Here is an 18,303-nt window from a genome sequence, read left to right as displayed (position 1 = left end):
AATCTTACAGCTACAAGTTCCTGCAACTAAAGCAACAACTTTAAAAATCTATGGAACTACAGACATCACCAGACTACATGTGATAAATAACAAATGGAAGAGTGAAGTATGAAGAGAACAAATAACAGATCTGCCGATAAGATGGTTTTAAGTCATGTTAGTTGCTTTTGCAAACACTCTTTTGTATTCAAATTTACCAATAGTTCACTCTTAAAATGCATTCTCACTCCATACCACTATTATTATCAAGTTTGCATGATGTTATGTCAAACTCACTATTGGCTACATCAATAGAAATGAATTAAAGTTTTCTGAGTTATGGGAGGAAAGCAAGGTTGTGTAATCATTCAAATGTTCAGATTTGTTCATTAGTTCCCAGTAGAAAGGAAAAGGTCAAACCCATTTTTCACTACCTAATATATTCATTTGAGTCCTAAAATGTTGTATTTTGGGTAAAGTGATAATGCAAGTTATGTACATTGCAAAATTGATCAAACCTTCCCCTTCTACCGATAGTGATATAGTGACTTTACTGCTTTATTGCATTTTACTTTGCTAGCTATTAATGTTTCTAAGTAAATTATTAATCATTTGAAATGCACTTCTATTGGTAGTTCCCAGCATTTCCCGGTATTTCACTTTAGTTCAAATTCCCTGGGTGGTATTAATTGGTAAATAGCAGTATATACTGCCCATCCTGACAAATTCCATCATAATTTTATCTTCCTGAAATACACCATGAAATACATCCCTGAATTATAACAAATTTACAGAGCTTAACCAATAAAGAATTTGAAAACCAAGAAATCAAAAGCAATAGTCATGGTAATGACTCAGAGTATTTAGATTAGGTACAATCATGACAATATTATTTATTATCAAGAATATAACTTTCTCTTTTCATTGGTATAAGCTTGAAATTTAATTTTTCTTGCATATGGCTACTTGAATGTTTATCGTAACAGTATGCAGATTACATAACTAACTAAACCATTCAGACTCATTATGTGAACCATAACTTTAGTTAAAAACTATTATTTTTCTTAAGAAAATCATACAAAAGGCCAAAGTTAGGGGAAATGGGTGTGGTTTTAGACAAATTTACTGTGGTCATGTGTTGGCCATATGGCACTAACCCTTACTAATTCAGGTGAATGTATCTCGTGTGTTGTCCACCTCATCCCACTACCATGACTACAGCAAAGACCTTTGGAGGGTTAATTTGTTTCATATGTATACAAGATTAAAAATGGAATACCCCACCCCTTTCCACAGGTACATCAACTTCATGCTAATTTGTATGCATGTTTGGTGTAATAACAACAATGAGCATTAGGCTTTCTGTCAGTGCTTGAATGAAGGCCTAAAGCCTGTGAAAATCACTGCAGGCCTGCTGCTGTGTTTACCCCGTAATTTAGGCCTGCAATTTTTTGCCAAAGTCAGCAAGATGAACTCACTGCTGACTTCAACATCAGTCCATGGTATTTATTTGAAATTTGGAAGTCTCACAAAGTGTCACAAATAGTGGACCAGTGTAACATTCAAATTTTACAATTTAAGTTTGGATCAGAAATTGATGATTGAAAATCAAAAAGACCTTGAAGATTTTAGTTTATTTCATGCACTGCTATTTGTAGTACATCAAAATCACGTTCTAAATTCCTAGTCAGTATTTTACTCACCGTTGGTTCAATATGTGATTTGTCAGTAATGCTGCTTGCTGTAAATTTCTTCACATTGGCCCTCAATCCATCACGAATCTTTGAAAATAAAGGTTTTTGCAATTTTAATTATCTTACATGTATCACATTTAGGCTAAAAAGTTGTTGTGTTGTCCTTACCAGATTGACCCAATTATAGCAAAATCTTTGGATTGTGTATTTTTATTTGGGGGGTAAAGACATGAGAAAATTGAGCAAAAAATCAATAAAAATTATTACTGCTTGGGTAAAATGTAAAAACCTGATATCTGATCAATATTCACCCTTGTGTAAAAAATACAGACAATGTGCTTTTCTCTTTTCAACAGTTCAAAAAGAGTATTGAACTCTCATTGTCAGTTAAAAATGGGTGAGTTGGAATACGTAGAGAAAAAACATAACCACCAGACACTATCCAAACTTTTCATGTAAGGGCAACCACAACAATTTCTTTTGTTTTTTGTTAGCCTTGATTAAAATATTTATTTGAAAGCAAGTTGGCACTGTACATGGTAAAGACTTTGATAACTAACTGCAGAAGTTAAGTTAGAGGTTGCGGTTTAGAATCCTGTCTCTTCTCTCCTCCCTGTCTACCATAGGCGTAGATCCGGGAAGAGGGGATGGGGGGGGGGGGGCAGTCCCCTATTATCAACCATGTGAGCAACTCGGTAAGCTTACTACACAAGATAGCATGGAAATTTCAGCATTTTTAAAACATCTTGGTTGAAAAAAGTGGTAGGGGCATTTATTTGTGGTGGGTGGGGGGGGGGGGGGCGACTAATCAAGGAAATACGGTATAACAGATATGAGAAAATATGTTTTCCAAAAACTAGAATGCAAACTTGAAATTAGTCTTGAGGCTTGATTGTAATAACATGTTTTTGGCCCTTATGTCGTTAAATTGGTCGAATATTAAAATATGCCAGTAAGAACTAACTAAAGGATTAGAATTTAGCTGTGTTTCATTTATCCCCTTGACTCTATGTTGATATTTTAAGCAAAGAAAATATTGAACACATAAACACGTTCCAAAAGTATATTTACCTCTGTATTCATAAAGCAATGAAAGACTGCCATGAAGAACCCCTGTGAGTGGAAGAGACAAAAACAACAGCAATATCATAGATGTGAACTAAGACCACTTTAGATATAATTGTAAAGCATCTTGCCTGCTATCTACATGCATAAATGCCCCATGTGAGTGACACTCTCTGCTTTTCATAGTAACTATGAATGATGTCAACTTCATTGAAAAAATTTTATCCATGAAACTTGCTCATTAAATTACCAAGAAGAATGAAGTACCACTTTGGTCATTTCAAATACATACAGGGATGTACATTAACCCTAACACCTCAGTTGCTTTTTGGCGAGGGGAAAGGAAAGAAGGAAGGAAGAAAAAAAGAAAAGTGTGGTTTTGAACCCTGACCCCTTGGGTACCACAAGCGTGCATGGGCCTACCTATCCAAGGGGGTCTATCTTGATAGGCTAAGCTTTCCATGGCCATATGACTGTTCACATGATGACACAATATTGCATTACGTGGGATACCCGTGCATGCATATGCTTTGTAAATTGAGGTTTTTTGATGTTTGGTTCGGTAAGGGTTAACACAGTCAATAGCTAGTAACTATTCTATCAGGAAGATTGCACAAATTGCATGCTCAACTTGCTAGTAGCAATTGACAATTTCAGGTCCCAAACAAGTAAATTTACAAGCCCAAATCTTTTCAAATGATGCATTCCACATTACTTACCTGAAGGGCATTTAAGATGACGAATATGTAAGCAAACACTGGGTGAACATGCTGAAAGTATCCAATGACCCATGTCAAGCCAAGCAGTGGCAGAAGCATCACTGAGCTACGGACCCCAGCTCTAAAATCATAATAACAAAAGTGAAGGCAATTAGAATATGTCAGGCCTAATAGTAAATCACTTTTCCTAATTCCTCCTTTAATCATTCTCGATGGTGAAACTGATAAAATTGCATCATAAAACCTTTATTCTCATTCTTAAACAGTTCAATTCAAATAAAAATATCATAAGTATACCAAATTTTAATCCTACATTTTTTACGGAATTACCTAGGGCTTAAAATTGATTAGTCCCGTTATTGCTATTCACCTCCGATTGGTTCAAACACCCACGGGCTAAAGTGTGTGATATTGTGTCACATCACACATGTAAGAAGCAATAAGGAAGCAGGAACGTTCTCAGGTGTTTAAGAATGACTATTCTAATTCAGTTGGTGCGTCTTGTCAAGAATACACACAATTTGATTGGTTTTCACCTATACATTATGACACGATAGTGGATAGTCATATAAGACAGTGCGCACACCAACACGCAATAGCGACACGCTTGTAGATCCTCAACGATAATGATGTTTCATGACGGTTTCGTTCATTTAAAACAACTGGATGCGCACAAAAGTAACCTTATTTTTAAAAAAAAAAAGGCACTTTTACTGATAAAAATTGTACTAAACTGAATAAGAATGAGAATAAAAGATAGGATTTTGTCTTTTGCCTATCCAATATCGTGTCATAATGGATGGGCTGGCCAATATTTTTATTGTAGTCATCCAGCCCATCCATTATGACACGATATTGATAGGCAAAAGACAAAATCCTATCTTTTATTCTCTAAATATCAGAACAGCAGCTGGTACACAGTTGAAAATTCCATGAATAGTATGTTAACCGTAAGTTCTTACCTCACACCAGCAACTGCACTTTTATTAGAATCAAGTTTGGATGCGGCCACAACTATCTGGATAACACGGCACAATACCACAAAGTTGATCTGTATTGAATTAAAAACCAATATTGGTATTAACTCAGTGAATAATAATTTTTAAAAAGCGGTGATTTATAGTGTGTATGCACAGGCATAAACCCACAAACACACTTCCCAGGCACTCGCTGACCACAAAATTTTGAGGAAAATTTTGGTGTTATTTTGTAAAGTGAAGAGGTCAAAGTGACGGTTATGAATGAGGTTAATAACTTTGCATTGGTAATATGTCTGGCATTGTGAAAAATCTAAACATTTTGCTTTGGACCTCGGAATATCCCTCGGGGCTCGGGATATTCCTCGGTTCCAAAGACAAAATGTTTAGATTTTTCACAATGCCCTCCAGATAACCAAAATTTTGGTCACTTTTTCTTTGAAAAAAGAGGGGCGTTTAATAGAATGTGAGCATTTAACAGAGTAAATACAGTACTTTGCATTGCATCGGCTATGATGACTTGACTGTTAACTGCTCTAGTACCTGGAGTCTTATTACATGTATAATCAAAAGAGAAACAAAAGTAAATACTTACCAAGATAACTGGAATGATGGGGCCAATAAATGCCCACAAAGTTCCATCGTTATAATCCAAGAAGCATCTAAAAAACAACATAAAATTGACATAAAATTCCTTGTTTTATCTTAACAAAACAATTGTTTCACAGTAACTAAGTTCTTCAATCAAGCTCCTTAATTATAAAGTCAAGTCTTTCAGCTTTCTGACAACAGTTAAATTCATGATTTGTTTATACATTTTCTGGGTTTTTATTTAACTGTTAACTTGATTTTGAATCAAAGAAGTTTAGCAGTTGATTGCAAAAGAGTGTCACAAGAATGCAATTATTCATTTATTCAAATTCCTGCTGTATTGTGGCATGGTTTTGGCAAATTTTGGTACAGCTGAACTAGTGATCTATCTGGAAAATACTTTTTTAGGGATTACAAAATATTGTTGTGAATATTTTTACAAGAATAAAAAAACCCCTCTTAAGTGTCTTTAAAAAAAGATTTTTTAAAGACAACATTGATACAATACAATTGTATAATTGATAATATAAGCAATTTTCCTGATTGAGGTCAGAGTTCAGCTATACCGAAACTGTCCCACAATGCATTGCATGTGTGAAACTCTAGTTATATTGCTTATTTCAATTACAACACATACATTAGTTTTGAAAAATACTTACATTGGTGCTTTGCCATACTTATTCCACTGTATACCAGTTGATACAGCAACAATGACAACAGGAATACCTGAAACACACAGTTAAAAATGCTCACTATTGAATCAGTCAGTAACAATGAATATATTAATTTTGATCTTTTAAAAAAAATGTTGATAGCTTTGCTGGGGTTTATCATTATTGTTTGTGGACTAGAAAAGATAGGAATGTGCTATTCCAGTTGAATCTATATCAAGGATCTATTATACTCTGAGATGGAAGACATGATCCACATAGCTAGGGGTGTAAATAGAGTCGCCCAGTCAGATAACCCCTTTTAAAATTCACACTCCGTGTGTGGAATATTAAGATCATGTCTTCTATAGAGTGTATGCAATAAACCCAAGCGGAACGAGAGTTGCTAAGTAACCGCTACCCGAACCATAAACACATGCATGATCAGACAACAAGTGTTCAATTTCCCCATAGCTTCCCACGTTGTACACATGTCAGTCGAATTTGGCGGTGTTGGTTTGTTTGTCCGCCAAGTTATAGCATTGTTCACTTTGTGTTGAACATTGTACGTGGGCCTCACTGTAATAACTCAAAGATAACTGTGATCATCATTTCAAGAGGTCACTCTCCCGATTAAGCTAAACAACCTATGTGGAGGAATTTTATGCATGAGCAATCACATCAATGACGTAGTAATGAATACCCTCTATAGGGGTGTATGGATTTCAACTGGAATAGTTCAATGTTGACTTTTTATACAATGGGAGATGTATGTTTGTTTGTTTGTTTGTTGATTTCTATTTGAACTTGCCTTCAGTTATTAAATTACAGTATATAGTTTTTGTTATTTGCTTTTATATTTTGTTGCCTGTCCCTGAAGAAGAGCTTCCAGTGTACTTCCAGTGTACTTCCAGTGTACTTCCAGTGTACTTTTGTACTGTTTTCCTGTGGGCTCTGGAACTGGCAATTTTTGGCCATCGAACTTTGCCTGTTTTTGTGCTTACATTGGTTGTTTTGTTTATCGTACATTGATGTTCATCACTTGTTCTAGTGCACTTTTGTATTCCCATTGATCCTTGTTGTTTTTGCAGGTTTAGCACTTCTGTGGGCCTTGAAACTGGTAATTTTTGGCTTTAAAACTTTACCTACTTCCAATGCCTACATTTATTGTTTTTGTCTCCCCCCTGTATACTGTATAGTCTGTATTTTACTTGTTTCCCCACATCAAGTTGGTATACCTTGCTCTTTTTCTTTTCTAATGGAACTTACCCCATCCTACAGCAAAATAGATCCAGATTTGAGATTTTCCACTCTCAAATACAGTGACAATCTGCCTATAGAGGTGTATCCCCTCAACCAACATCCAACTAAACATAGCAGTGTACAGGAAATGGAGAAGTACAGTCATCAATTTGCATATTATCTGAAAGAATATATATAAAAAAGATGGAAATCAAAATTGTACTAGTAGTAAACTGACACTTTTTCAGATTGTTTTACTCTACTCATTAATATTTTGTCCTTCACATACAGAGGACTTCATCATCAGATATGATGGATGTGTTCATCTGATTTCACTTTATCGGGATGAAGTCCTCCGATGTGATGGACGAAATATTATAGTGAGTAAAATTTCTGCTGGTTTTGTCAAACAAAGATACAAACATGTTTATAGACCCTATCGAAAAAAAAACCCAACTGGAATGGCGTAACAATTGAAATTGTAGCCATGTTGGTGGCAGAGACAGAGGGATGACAGAGGGACAGGTCTCTAGTCCAATTTGACAACCATTCATTACTCTACTCAGTAATATTTTGTCCTTCACATACAGAGGACTTCATCATCAGATATGATGGATGTGTTCATCTGATTTCACTTTATCGGGATGAAGTCCTCCGATGTGAAGGACGAAATATTATAGTGAGTAAAATTTCTGCTGGTTTTGTCAAAGAAAGATACAAACATGTTTATAGACCCTATCGAAAAAAAAACCCAACTGGAATGGCGTAACAATTGAAATTGTAGCCATGTTGGTGGCAGAGACAGAGGGATGACAGAGGGACAGGTCTCTAGTCCAATTTGACAACCATTCATATCTATCACCTGTTTTATTGTATTATCATGCAAATTTTATTCAAATGAGGATGAATGACGTCATACTCGGTAGGACCTGTTCAATCTACATACCTGATGAATCTATTCAACAAACATCAATACAATTATGATTTGAAAGCTCAATATTCGATGCATTTCATGGGAAAATATTCATTTGGCCTATAAGCTTATCTGTCTACTTACGATATGTTCCTTCCTTTCAGCTCCAACCAGAAATACCAACATACCAGCACCAGTCACACTCATCAATGTCACATGTATGATAATACGCTCAGAATGAAGCAATTCTCTGAAAACAATACACAGAAAATATTTGTGGATAGGAGCATATGCATGGCATAGCAAGACAACAGTTGGAACAACACTTTATAGTAGCAATGTAATAATAATGGGCTATTTCAGTTGAACTCCATACACCCCCTATGGAAGACATGAACTTAATCTCACACAAAGGGTGCAAAGAGTTTAAAATCAGGTAACCCCATTTGAAATTCACACTCCCTCTATGAGAGATTAATGTTATATCTTCCATACAGTCTGTCCACTTCGAAGTACAAACCAAATCTGTGGCATTGGGGGTCGATGTGTAAAGAGCGTGGTGCGCTCGGCAAGCACAAATCGCGCAGCAGTTGTCGCGCGAAAGAAGCATTTACACACGAATTGCACTCTCATACCTCCAGTTTCCGAGGTCTATTTACTTTGTACTTCGAGGTGGACAGACTGTAGGGGGTGTATAGATTGTAACTGGAATATCCAGAATATTTTAAAGTATTCACTGAACTATTTAGTTCAAAGCTGTAGGGACACCCAATACTATGTGGAATTTTTTAAAGGGGCATTTTTGTGATCCATATAGCCTCATCATCCACTTTTTTCAATAGAATTTTTATACAACCTCTGGCTAAATGTTTGTGTGGAAAATGTTTCTTGCAGATTGTTTCACTTGGCAAAAAATGTCGTCAAATTTGTATTTAGGTTCTGATAACAAAATGAAACACAGTGGCCTATGGAGCAATGTAATACACATAATCATGCATAACTATTGGAGCATCTGAAATTTTGGGAAGCAGCTTTTTTCGTGAGTATCTCCTAAAAATGCCATAAAAAGAGGGTGCTAAGTTCACAAAATACTTCTTATATAGGAGGAGTACACTTCCACAAGCACTAAGTATATGTGAAGAATTAAGATGACTGAAAAAGCCATTCATATAATTCTACAGTGGAAATTTCAATTGAATGAACACAGCCTGTCAATTTATTGCGTACACTGCCTGATGATGTTCTCCAGTGTGTGCGACTGTGAATCCACCCATGCTAACACACTCTTGATTGGTTAGTATTGTATCCAAGGTCGTGCGTTCACAAAAGTACGCAAAATACGATCGCGGTTGGATCGAATACAGCTAATTGAAAGCTGTGTTAATTTAATTGAAATTCCTAGTATAGTTTACATAACTATGTCATTGATGCGAAAATGTTGTTTTGTAACAGATCATTGAGTATAATCAATGTAAACTGACTGCCAATATATTAGGTTAACTCTCTTCCAGTAAACACAAAAATGTTTTCAAATGTTAATAACACATTTGGTTTTGGTCAAAACATTTGAATAATATTTAAATGCTGGGTTATATTTAAGGTCATGAAAATGCTTTAATACATTTTTTTGCAGTAAATATCCTTCATATAACACGACATTTAAACGTTTTCTTTAAAACGTTTTATGATTACTGGATAATTGTTGGGCCAGGTATTTTATACCACAAGTGCAGGACAATAATGTTAATTTCCACCATTGACTGCAATACATTTTTCATGCATATGCCATTTATACTTGTATTTCAAATCAGACACAAACATGGATAAAGCATAATATCATTTACAAAGGGCTGAAATCCATAAAATCCATGCATTCCTTATGGGACACATGACCTTTATCTTCCACACAGGGCATGTGAATTTCAAATATGGGTTTGAAATCTTAAGGCCATGTCTTCCAAAGGGGTATATGTATTTCAACTGGAATAGCCCAGTGTGGAAATGACTTACCTTAAATAGACAAAAACAGCAATCGCTATGGCAACAGCAATCACTGACACAACTCCACAAGCCATTGTTATCTTGCTCTGAATTTGAAAGTGATGTGCATTCGGCTGCAAAAAAATGGGAACAAAATCTTATTCAAATGAACTTCACGCTTCAATGCCAAATATCTAACCTGTTTTTCCCCAAATCATCCACTTTTTGTAAGGAAACACTACCAGTAACTTATTTACCTAGAAAAGAATGAAAAGCAGCCACACTTAATGTATAAGGTCACATGTCCCAGTAATAAAAACACAGTCAAAGAGTAATTTGATTACGCCTAAAACAAAGTTTCAATTGCCATTTCCAGACAGACCCAAATTTAGAAAATTTCCGAAAAAGTTTTTACTGTACAAAATAATACTGACCCCTCACAATCTTTTACCGACGTACTGACCATTAAAATATTTGAGCCGTAAGGGCAATAAAACTTTTTTTATAGACCTTATTGGATTCACCTTCTCCATATATTCCTTGCCCACAAATCATACTACAAACTTCTTATGAAAGCAAATGGTCAGAAATACTTTGTTCAATTTAAGTTAAATAATTTTTTTTTTAAATTTTTTATCTCTCAAAAATTACTAAAAATATTCAGGGTCAGTAGTATATTTAGGGTAGGTTGAGTTACACAAATCAGACAATTTTTTAAATTTTAGGCCGAGTTAAAAGTGGTATATTTGAGTGGTGTGGAGGTATCATATTAACTACTGCGTTGCAGTGTTATTGGTTGGGTAAAAACCAATAAGTGGCATACAGGGCTGTCAACTCTCACGCATTGGCCGTGAGTCTCACGCATTGGGTCACTTTCTCACGGTCTCACGCCAAGGTAGTATAATCTCACGCCTAGGTAGTAAATCTCACATAAAATGCTGGAAAATGAGGACAATCTCACGCATCGTCATGAATAATTTGTTGCTCTTACCCCGCTTTTCACATTCTCGAGCCGTTGCTCAAATAATCATGGTACAAACTGAACATTGGAGTCGGCAAATCCCGGTACGCCTCTGTCTCACGCCAAGCAATTCCAAAAGGTTGACAGCCCTGGTGGCATACCATTGACAAGCTGGGACTTTAAGCTTTGAGAAAAACAAGATTAATATTTAATTATGTAAATTTTATGCAAATTAGCTCATGAATATTTAATGAGCTCAGAGCCAAATATGATGAATAAATTATTTTGATTTACATTTTTGAAGTGTATGAGTACATCAATGTGGTATTTTTATGCAGTTTTAAATACACTGCCATGTTTCTACATACGAGGGGGTATCCAAAAGTTTTTGACATCACCCAGAAGGAAAAGAGCTATATTGATGAAATTTTGTCAGTGTAATTACTGGTCCTTATGTACATTATGCTCCAAAAATGGTTTCATTAGTATGTTTACTTTCTTTACAGGCAGCGTGATTAAGTTCCTGCATTTGGAGGGTTAGGCCTACAATGCTCAGAAAATCTATGATGAAATAAAAGCTATCTACGGTGATGATTGCCCATCATATGGCACTGTTGCTTTTTGAAAAAGGAATTTCCAAACTGGCCACATGTCCCTCACAGATAAGCCAAGAAGTGGACGTCCATCACTTACGGATGATGTGGCCACAGTGAAATCAAGAAAGTGGAGGATCTTATCATGAAAAGGTTATGCGCCTACTGCCCATCTAGCGCCACCTGTAAAGAAAGTAAACATACTAATGAAACCATTTTTGGACCATAATGTACATAAGGACCAGTGATTACACTGACAAAATTTCATCAATATAGCTCTTTTCCTTCTGGGTGATGTCAAAAACTTTTGGATACCCCCTCGTATAATAAAAAGAAATCCGAATTACTTTGGACTATATTTTAAAAGTTTATGGCTAATTTTAGGGCAAAATTTGGCCTAAAAATGGTTAAAATATGCAGGTTTCCAACATTTTAACCCATTTTATGATGTGTTAATGGTAGTTATATTAGGAAAAAAGGTGTTTTGTGGATAGAGAAGTGATAAATTATCAAAACTGTTCCAAAGATAAGACTTAATTTGTGTAAATATTTTTTTACATGCATATTAAGCCATAATAGAATAGGGTTAATAGCATCAACATACATCATAATCATCCAAATACATCATGACAGCAAATGTGGTTTGATGGACCGATTCACAAGATGTAGTGTTATGCTCTCTTTTGGTGACTTTCAGGCCGTCCTGTTTGAATACCAAGGCATCCCTGTAGCAGGAGAATCAACATCAATCAATATACACATTTCTACTCAGTAGAAAAAAAAATTTTATTCCTGGTATTTTTACCTGGTTCAAATGATAAAAAAATAAAACCCCCCTTTCTCCCCCCCCCCCTCAAAAAAAAAATCAGGCAAAGTTGTATATAAAAAGAAACATAACAATATCAACTTTTATGAAATTTTAGAAATCTTGTATATATATATAAATACATAACATTCTCAATTCTTATGCAACTGACCACAAATCACTTTCTGAGCTTTGCTTGGTGATTGGAATCAATTACATCATGTATATATACAAGCCATTTGTACAATTGACTTACATATTTACTCTAAGTAACACCCCCTCTCTCTAATAAATACCCGTATAATTTTTTTCTATGAAAAATTGCGAAATGCAGAAATTTCCACACAATTTATCATGTGAGTAACCCTAAAACTGGCATTTGCAATGTTTGCTGGATGCCACAATCACAAAATTGCATGGATAAAACCTGCCTCATCTTTAATCTATTTTTTTGTCAAATTGTTGTAGAATTTTCATTTACAGAACACGTAAAAATAATGCCATTTCATTATTGAACAGATTCATTGTGATCATGATACGTATAGTCGTATACTGCCAATATATCACCACACTATTGTATTTCGCTTGTGGATGGTTATTCTTACATAGAAATTTTGTCATTAAAGATTTGCCTCAAATAATTAATGCCCCTTTACAACTAGATGGACCGCGGTTCTCGGATGTCGCGGTTTTCGACGCAAAGCGTCGACCGTGATGCCTCCACCAAATGGAGTGATGTGGCACGTACTCACAAGTTGATACAAAGCTGGGTGACCCCGGGTGACCCCAAAATGACCTTCCAAATATTTGGCTCTAAATGTTGACTGTACCCACCAAGTTTAATGTACGTATGACAGTTTTTACTAATTTGACCTCAGATGACCCCTGGGTGATGCCAAAATGACCTCCCAAAAATTTGGCTCTAAATGTGACTGTACTCACCAAGTTTCATGCCCATATGATAGTTCAAACTAATTTGACCTCAGATGACCCCTGCTGACCCCAAAATGACCTTCCAAAATTTGGCTCTAAATGTTGACTGTACCCAATAAGTTTTATGCCCATCCAACAGTTTTTAATAATTTGACCTCAGATGACCCCTGGGTGACCCCAAGATGATGTCCCAAAAATTTGGCTCTAAATGTTGACTGTACTCACTAAGTTTCATGCCCATATGATAGTTTTAACTAATTCAACCTCAAATGACCCCTGGTGACCCCAAAATGACCTCCCAAAAATGTGGCTCTAAATGTTGACTGTACCCACCAAGTTTCATGCCCATATGATAGTTTTTACTAATTTGACCTCAGATGACCCCTGATGACCCAAAAATGACCTTCCAAGAATTTGGCTCTAAATGTTGACAGTACCCACCAAGTTTCATGCCCATCCAACAGTTTTTACTAATTTGACCTCAGATGACCCCTGGATGACCTCAGATGACCCCGAAATGACCTTCCAAAAATTTGGCTCTATATATTGACTGTACCCACCAAATTTCATGCCCATACGACAGTTTTACTAATTTGACCTCAGATGACCCTGGGTGACCCTGGATGACCCCAAAATGACCTTCCAAAAATTAGGCTCTAAATGTTGACTGTACCCACCAAGTTTCATTCCCATACGACAGTTTTTACTAATTTGACCTCAGATGACCCCTGGGTGACCCTGGATGACCCCAAAATGACCTTCCAAAAATTTGGCTCTAAATGTTGACTGTACCTACCAAGTTTCATGACCATATGACAGTTTTTGCTAATTTGACCTCAAATGACCCCTGCATGACCTCAGGTGACCTTGACCCACTAACCAATACAAACTTGTTCTGCCTGGGGTCAAGATGCACCCACCCATAAAGTTTGAGGAACATGCGACCCTTAGTCTCCGAGAAAAGAGGTAAATAAGGAAAATGAGCCCCCTGACCTCAAATGACCTTTTACCTCAGTATATGACCTTGAACCTCACCCCAAAAAAAGTAGCCAGAGTTTTTGACCATGACCCACCTATCCTGAAAATCTGAAATCAATCCGCCCATCCATGCCCGAGATATGGCATCCGGACGGAAGCACGGACATTGCAAAAACAGTATGCCTCGCGGTGCATGGAGGCATAAAAATGCAATGCTCCCAGTGCAATTAATGGAGTAACTACAGTATTCCTGAAACGATTAGCACATGCCATACCAAAAGTGACATTGTGTTGAAGTACACATTTTGTCCTGTATCCCATCCTTCCCAATCTCTTCCTGCCACTTATTGGAGGTATCATGGTCCTGCTGATGCATGACTTTGTCCACAGGGGTTTCCAGGATCTGTGCTTTGTCAAACATTTAAGGGTCTGGGAGCAAGACAGTCAACGTGTATATAGAGCATATTATGTGATTTTAAACATGCATTAATTGTCATAAAGTGTCCAAGTAGCTAGCACCTTTCCAATTTGCTTAAATTGACTGTTTCTAAGCACTGTGATTATATTTCATACAATAGGCTGGTCAAAGTATACCTGAACTAATATATTACTGTCTGTTCAATTAGCTTAGATTCTTGAATTTTTAAGATATTTGAAAAAATACAAAATTGTGGTCAAAGTCATCAAAGAAAAGTGTTAGCACAACCTTAGACCTAACGTGATTTATACTTTTCAAATTCTAAAGTTCAATTTAAAACCCCATTTCTTTTCAATTTTGGTCTTTTTCCCGCGATATTTTTATAACAAGCCGTAGAGCGTCGGGTACCATAAACTTTTTGAATCAATCCATTTAGAGCAATGGGGACGAATATCATAATGCGCTGAGATAGTATTTATTCGACCATCCGCATCAAGAAGTATTGTCCAGCAAAATAACTATATTTGCCAGTATGCCTATTTGTGTTGAAATCCTACTGTTGAAACATTCCGTTATTATTTATGAACTAAGTTTTCTAAAATAGGCCCAGCTTATATATAAATACATTCCTTGCGTATTTATTTATTTATTTATTTATTTATTTATTTATTTATTTATTTATTTATTTATTTTGCGAATGGGTCTGAGAAGGTGTAGGCCTATAGGCCTAATTATAAAACTACACATTTATTTTCAATTTGTTATTTCGTTTTGTTTGTTGAATATATACAAACTATGAGAAGGACATTTGGAAACAAAAGAAATTTTGTACAAGAAAATGTTATTTAAAACAATCAGGTTACAGAAAGCAATTCTTGTAAAGTCACTGTATCTGAAAATGTCAAGCGAATGCTGATATTCTTGGGAAGGAATGATGGTATTAAACAAAACTCAATTATATTGTAAACCAGTTGAAATAAGAAGCGAAATCCATAATTTTAATGTCATTGTTTAGGAAAAACAATGCTCAGAATAATGTTATGCATAAAAGCGTAATCGCGCCATATAATTTCGTGTAACAAAACCGGTGGACCATCATCACCTATAGAACCTATCCAATAACCGGAGCGGTATAACGATTGGAATGTCAGGATAGATTGGTGGACAGATTGTTTTGCTAAATTGGATAGGGTCTATGCCCTAAGTTGAGAATGGACCGTCCCACTCGATTTGTGAAAAGGTCGCGAACCCTTTTGGTGGACCCAAGTAACTGTCTAAAATGAGGCAAAATTGAAAAGAAATCGGGTTTTAAATTGAACTTGGGAATTTGAAAAGTATAAATCACGTTAGGTCTAAGGCTGTGCTAACACTTTTCTTTGATGACTTGGCAGCAATTTTTTATTTTTCAAATATCTTAAAATTCAAGAATCTAAGCTAATTGAACAGACAGTAATACACTATACTTACTTAACACTGGTATCATGAAAGACACAGTCTGAAACTTCAGAATATGCTCTGCCAGTCCCATTTGAAGCCTGTAGTAAAATGGTACAATTATGAAAAGGTTTTAGTGTTAGATAGATGTAAAACAAATGAAAACAAGACTTCGCACAATACAGATAATCTTCAGATAGGTAGAGATATCAAATCTAACAAAAATAGATTAACATGAATGGGAATTCACATTGAAGTCCGATACAGACTCTGCTCAGCAGTGAAAATTCTCTTGGCATGGTGGAAATTTGTTGCCGATGTGAGTTAAACTTTGTTCACCTTTCTTTGCATCGTGCTGCAAAATTGCAGCTGTGCACGCTTCTGATTGGCTGCTGGAAATAAAGGTCGGCAGAATGACTATAAAAGGAGATGCCGACTCCACATCACAGCCGCGGTGTCATGATATATTGTTGCAGTACATTTTAATTTTGTCACATGAAGCTGCGATGTTTTAAAAGCATCAAGCTGTGATGTGGAATCTTGAACTGAATTTTACTTTGATAATGCTATCCAATATGAGGTTCTAAACGAAAAATTTTGATCATAATTCTTTTGAACATGTTGATATGATTAATTTAATGAGAAAATGTTTTAAGTAGATTCTGAAGAAAAGTGGAACCATAAGACCCATGAAATATGTGGCTGTGTCTGATAGTCCTTGAACACAGCAAAAGCAAGTCAGCAAATACACACAAATCCAGTGATGTTGGGTATGGCCTTATCATGATAAAGGTAGAGTCCGAAGTTTACCGTTTTCTAAAATCCATTTTCCGTGTTGTAATCCGTGTACAATTTGTAAATCCGTGTCATGAATAAAGCTTAAAATGTATAAACAGTGATATTAATGTCACAATAAGGTGTTCAATATCGCGATCAATATGTTCTGATTGGAATATTCTCACGATAATAGGTCGACTAATATATATACGATGTTTGGAGTGATAAAGGGACTCATGCCTTGGTAATATACCTTTATTTCGGTATTATTGAACAGTATTTTTATCATAAAAATTGACACACACGACTCATGATTGTTTTCAACATTTATTTCTCTTATCTTTTAACAATTTTTGTCACATCATACAAAAATGTCACTTTCCGTGTTCTACTTCCGATTCCGTGATTTTTTCCCGTTTTTCCGTAAAACGGAAAACTTCGGACTCTAGATAAAGGCCCCAAAATGTGATTTTTAAATCATAAAAAAAACCCCATATAATAGACTATAATTATGCAATGCAACATCATCAAAACATTGCCTTTCAAGATGAATTCTAGAGAACAATGGGCTATTCCACTTAAAATCCACGCTACCCATGTGGAAGATTTTGGAAACATCTTCCACAGGGGGAGTATGAATTTCAAATGGAATTAACACATTAAGCAGGTCCATTTGAATTACACATATCCTCTAAGAAAGATTCAACCTGAATCTTCCACTGAGGAGGTGAGTTTCAAATGGAGCTGCTAATGTGTTCATTCCATTTGCAATTCATACTCCCCCATGGATGTTATTGCCAGAATCTTCCACAGGGGTTGTGTGGCTTTTAAATGGAATAGCCCAATATTTCACCCATATGATTCAATCAGTTTACTGCACAACAAACAGGTAATTCAATTGTCATTTCAAAAAACATTACCTACACAATGATTTCCATACCTTTTTGGTTGGTTTCTTACATAGTGTCTGTGCTTCTAAACTTGATTGAATCAGCATCATGACCTTAGCTGACATATTAACACATTTAAGTATAGCAAAACAATTGGAAAGAATTCTGTCTTTTTTCCTTGAAAAGTACAAACCGACATATTAGAGAGATTGCGATCGATTTCCAAACTTAGCATCGAACGTACGTGGAATCTGTTCAAAATCCCGTCACAGAAGAGTGGTTTTGAATAGATTCCATGTATGTTCGATGCTACGTTTGGAAATCGCAATCTCTCTATTACATACTGTGCTGGTTGTGTGCATGCCAGGTGAACTAGTAAAGTGCAAGTGATTCAACTTCAAAAGTAATAGTGTGCAACAAGCTGGCTGAGTGTAGCTGGATAGTCTTGCAAAAGATGTGCTGTTGATCAAATCTTGAGGCAGGTTGCTCCATAGTTTGATGCTGTCTGGTGAAATAAAATTATGTTGAGTGTACTATATGTGACACAATCTAGTCCATGGAGGCAAAATGAGGTATTTTTGAAAATTGAGTTACTATAATGATTACCTTACATAAACATTAAGCTATCATTGTACTGAAAACACCAAAAGTATGGTTCTAAAGTGATGAAGTTTTGTGATGTGTATTTTCTTATGTGTTTAATT

General features: G+C 35.8%; 1 protein-coding gene across 2 annotated transcripts in view; it reads right to left on the bottom strand.

Annotated features, from left to right (window-relative positions):
- Positions 1 to 18,303, bottom strand: part of LOC140148596 (uncharacterized) — a 77,789-nt gene that overhangs the window by 1,385 nt on the left and 58,101 nt on the right. For both annotated transcript variants that reach the window (XM_072170604.1, XM_072170605.1), the window contains exons 17-27: positions 15,966 to 16,033; positions 11,969 to 12,089; positions 9,841 to 9,944; positions 7,975 to 8,080; positions 6,945 to 7,098; positions 5,685 to 5,751; positions 5,030 to 5,096; positions 4,420 to 4,508; positions 3,458 to 3,578; positions 2,745 to 2,786; positions 1,683 to 1,760 (exon numbers count right to left, since the gene is read on the bottom strand). In XM_072170604.1, the coding sequence (XP_072026705.1) occupies positions 1,683 to 1,760; positions 2,745 to 2,786; positions 3,458 to 3,578; positions 4,420 to 4,508; positions 5,030 to 5,096; positions 5,685 to 5,751; positions 6,945 to 7,098; positions 7,975 to 8,080; positions 9,841 to 9,944; positions 11,969 to 12,089; positions 15,966 to 16,033 (1,017 nt within the window). The remainder of the gene's footprint in view (positions 1 to 1,682; positions 1,761 to 2,744; positions 2,787 to 3,457; positions 3,579 to 4,419; positions 4,509 to 5,029; positions 5,097 to 5,684; positions 5,752 to 6,944; positions 7,099 to 7,974; positions 8,081 to 9,840; positions 9,945 to 11,968; positions 12,090 to 15,965; positions 16,034 to 18,303) is intronic.

This window comes from Amphiura filiformis, chromosome 3, assembly GCF_039555335.1.
Source record: "Amphiura filiformis chromosome 3, Afil_fr2py, whole genome shotgun sequence".
Lineage (NCBI taxonomy): Eukaryota > Metazoa > Echinodermata > Ophiuroidea > Amphilepidida > Amphiuridae > Amphiura > Amphiura filiformis.
This window is presented reverse-complemented; position numbering and strand designations above follow the sequence as displayed.